This window comes from Poecilia latipinna, unplaced genomic scaffold (genome assembly GCF_001443285.1).
Source record: "Poecilia latipinna isolate Pla-1442-1.1 unplaced genomic scaffold, P_latipinna-1.0 Scaffold492, whole genome shotgun sequence".
Classification (NCBI taxonomy): Eukaryota; Metazoa; Chordata; class Actinopteri; order Cyprinodontiformes; family Poeciliidae; genus Poecilia; species Poecilia latipinna.
Window position 1 is genome coordinate 103,221 of NW_015113108.1, and position 3,946 is coordinate 107,166.

General features: G+C 40.1%; 1 protein-coding gene across 1 annotated transcript in view; it reads left to right on the plus strand.

Annotated features, from left to right (window-relative positions):
• The first annotated feature begins 1,005 nt into the window (after positions 1 to 1,005).
• Positions 1,006 to 3,946, plus strand: part of LOC106952102 (cerebellar degeneration-related protein 2-like) — a 17,684-nt gene continuing 14,743 nt past the window's right edge. Inside the window, exon 1 of the mRNA XM_015040004.1 lies at positions 1,006 to 1,372. Within this exon, the coding sequence (XP_014895490.1) occupies positions 1,006 to 1,372 (367 nt within the window). The remainder of the gene's footprint in view (positions 1,373 to 3,946) is intronic.

Consider the following 3,946-nt stretch of genomic DNA (forward strand, 5'->3'; position numbering starts at 1 on the left):
CTTAAATTTGGATGTTAAATTTAAGTTGGAAATAGTTGAACAAGTCAGGCTTTTTTGGAAAAGATGGCAAGAAAGCTGCAGTGGAGTTAGCGCAGCTAGCAACAAATTAGCATCTAGCAATGCGGAACTTGGACTACTTTCGCACTGAGGAGTGTAAATAGAAATAAATTATGCTTAGTAAAACTCCTAGCACCAGTAAAGCATAAAGGGCATCAAAATCATGTGTAATTAATCTATTGTACTGAGGTTGCCTACACTTTTAAGTGAAGGCAATTGTTTTTGCAGATGCTTGCTAGGTCCACCACATAAACAAAAATTAAACAAAATTGATGGAAATTACTTGTGCTACATTGATGCGCAGTTAAAATATTTGCTGCACTATTGATTGTTTGAGTTCTTAAACGTGGACCCTCCGCTTGACCTTTGATGACCAATGGAAACATTCATTGATATCTTTTAAAATGATAGCGGTGCAAACAAAAATATTTTTTGACACCGATTGTGTTTAATTTGATCTTATCTCAGACACCCTCCACTGTTTTGAACAGGTTAAGCTCCAGGTGGTTCTGGACCAACCTGTTTGCATTCGGACTCCATCATTGTTCTGGGTCAAACTAATAGCATTGGTTTCATCTGCAAACTTCATTATAGCATAGATCATTTTGTTCTCCGGTTTAGATTTGGTTGCATTATATTTTATTTTTTGGTCAGATGTCAGCTTTAAATACAAAATCCGTTGTAGTAAATTAATTTTACACTAATAGGATTACGCGGACAATGTTATCTCTGTCTTCGTGTCCGTTTTGCACGCTCGAGTGGAGACAAAAGCGCGGCCTGTACGAGCTGCAGGTGAAGGCATCGCGAGTGTGCAGCTGATCAGAAAACAGGGAGAAAGGAAGTGGCGGCTGTCGCAACATCCCTGCCACGTCTCTGCAGCAACAGCAGCAGCAGCAGCAGCTGTGTCGGCTGGCTGGGGCTCCGGGATGGGCCGGTGCTGCTGGGTTCATGTGTAGAGGGGATGCGACTGAAGGGAGCAGCAGAGAAGCGGAAGGAGAGAGGAAACACGTAAAGCCACACTCCCTCACTGAAAGAGAGAGAGAGGGAGGAAGAGGGAGAGCCTGCCGGGGAGCAGCTCCAGGGAGAAGACCGCTGCTCTGCTCCGAGACTCCTTTCTGCCGCCGCCTCCTCCGCCGTTGGAGGGGGTTATTGTTCCCGTCAGGAGAAGAGAGGCGTTCACGGACTCATTTCTGTGGGTTTATTATTCGTTCACGGTTCGGACGGAGCGGGACACCCATGCTCAGCTCAGGGAGAATGGAGGAATTCGTCACCGAAGAAGAAGAGCCGTGGTACGACCAGCAAGACCTGGAGCAGGGTAAGACAAGACACCGACCGACCGCAGCATCCCCTCCTTCAGCCGCTGCTTGGCACCGCCGGCCGGCAGCTGAACAAAGGCTCTCTGTGGAGCTCTCCAGGCCGAGGCAGAGATGTCACTTGGAGCTTTAATGCTAACAGGGAATTCACGTTGCAGAAGCTTCTTCTTCTTTAACAACAATGCATTGACAGCATGCCAAGTAAGGAAGGGCCTTCACATGGCCAGCATCTAATCAAGTGACAGAACTACTGGGTTAAGTCAGCTGACATCTATTACTTCAAATTTTGACTCCTAACAGCTTCTTTATATTTTGGAGAACATTTATTTTGCAGCCTTATTTTAATCGAAGAGATTTATGTTTATTGGAATCAGTAACATGGAGACATCCTGATAGGCAGATCTTAAATAGTCCAAGTATAGCAGTGCAGTGAATGATTTGTTTTGAAATGCTTTATTATTATTATTATTATTATTATTATTAAGGACACAATAATTGTGAAGAATAAACATTTTCGAATATTTAACATAGATTGCTGGCCGGTAGCCACATTTACTGCCACCTCTTGTAAGGATAAAAGAAGTATTACAATAATTGAATGTTTTATTTCCAGTTGCAGAATTTCTTTAAAAACTCTAATATAATTACATTTATTTAGTGGCAAGAGAATTCTAAAGTTTAGAAATTATATATATATATATATATATATATATATATATATATATATATATATATATATATATATATATATATACCATTGGCATAAGTATTGTCAACCCTATTATATTACTAACTTTTTTTTTTCTTTTCAAAAATCATGTTTGTCAAAAAAATTACTTTAGTCATTATTTTAAGGCGGTGACTATATAGTGGAGGAAAAACCCCCAACAAAACAAAACAAACTACAAACCACGAAGGAAAATACTTCCTGCCTTCCTCTTCTTCATGGTTTTCGCCAGTAGTTAATCACGTGACTGGTGTGACGCGAAAAAGTGTTTTCATTACAGTTGTGCGAAAAGCATCTATTTCGATACGTCTGAATAACCATCTTATCCTATAGCGCAAAACGTGTTTTTTTTTCTTTTTCTTTTTTTTTTAAAAATAGGCGTGTTTCCAGTAAGCGAATTTATTTCCGTAATTTCCATTTTATGCAATTTTATGGTGAATTCAAATGCAGCTAGTGAGAGGTTATGTGGAGAGAGGTTTTCCTTTGAGTCCTGATGTTGGAACCTAATTTGAAATAGTTCAAACCTCTTTTCACTCACGGCCCCATCTTCTCCTTCCATCCCACGACTTTCTGTCGGCTATTTTGTTTCGATTCCATTACTTTAATCGAATTACATCAGTCTAGAAAACGTATCGTTGTACTCAAAGCTTATCGTTCATTCAGTTTGCTGTACGCTCGGACCGACCGCGCGCTCAGATGTTTTGTCGGACCTAATTGAAGTGAATGGTGAGTCATCAAGTTCTCCACACCACTGACTTCGTTTCCTGTCTTCCTCCTCTTCCTCCTCTCCGCCTCCCGGTAGTAGTGCCAGCTAATTATATTGGAGCGTTTTCTGTGGCTGGGCTGAAATGGTGCTGATGTTGGAAATTTGGCACGTGCACACACACGAGCACGCGCGAGCTCGTGCGTCGATTTTCAAACTCACTGTTACTTTCCGACACAAAAATAGATACTCGAGGATCCTTTATTTATTTACAGGAGCTTAAAAAAAAAGATCCAAATGGAACTGGATAAATAAATAAAAAATAAATAATATTGGTATGAAAATTGAAACGACAAAACAAAACCCGCAGCGAAGCTGTGTCTGACGGAGCAGAGTGGATGTCGGAGTTGATGGAGCAACGCTGGGCTTCAAAGTGCTGACTGCCCGAACTCATCCCGGCTGACATTTCTAAATGCTAGTGTGTCAGTAAGGAACACCGCTTTCATTGTGTCACCTTGCCGTCAGGCAGACAGGCATCAGTGTTATTTAGACCCAAGGCTCATCAGATTTAGTTTTTTTTTTTTTTTTTCAAGGCTAACTTTGTGTCTGCGTGGGATTAAAGCTGGGGAAGAACACAATTCTTAACCAAACAATAGTGGGTTTTGCTTCTGGATCTACTTTTATTTATTTATTTTTTGTTAACTGATGTGACATATTGTGTTAAAAATCATTAAAGTTACCAGACTCAGAGTTTGCTCAGCAACTGTAATCTGGATGACGACTAAACTAATCAACGCTATAATAAAATTGCATTGCCTGAGGTTAATTAAGGCCTGTTGTGATAACAAACTTTGTTTTGACAATAAATTGGCCCAGAAGTTATCGCGATAAACGATAATATTGTTGTTTTGAGGTCATTTTCAAGTAATACAATTGTAATAGCAGAATAATGCAAGAACACATCGTCAAAGGTCGATAGACTTTAAGTACTAATGAACATTTAACACTGGAACTGGAGGACATTTTTATACTAAATAAACAACACAATAGAAACAACGAATAAAATAAATTGTAAAGGTTCTGTAAACAAAATTGTCCTTCAAAAAAAAATAGGGGGGGGGGGTGGGTGTGTGCGTACCATTTCAC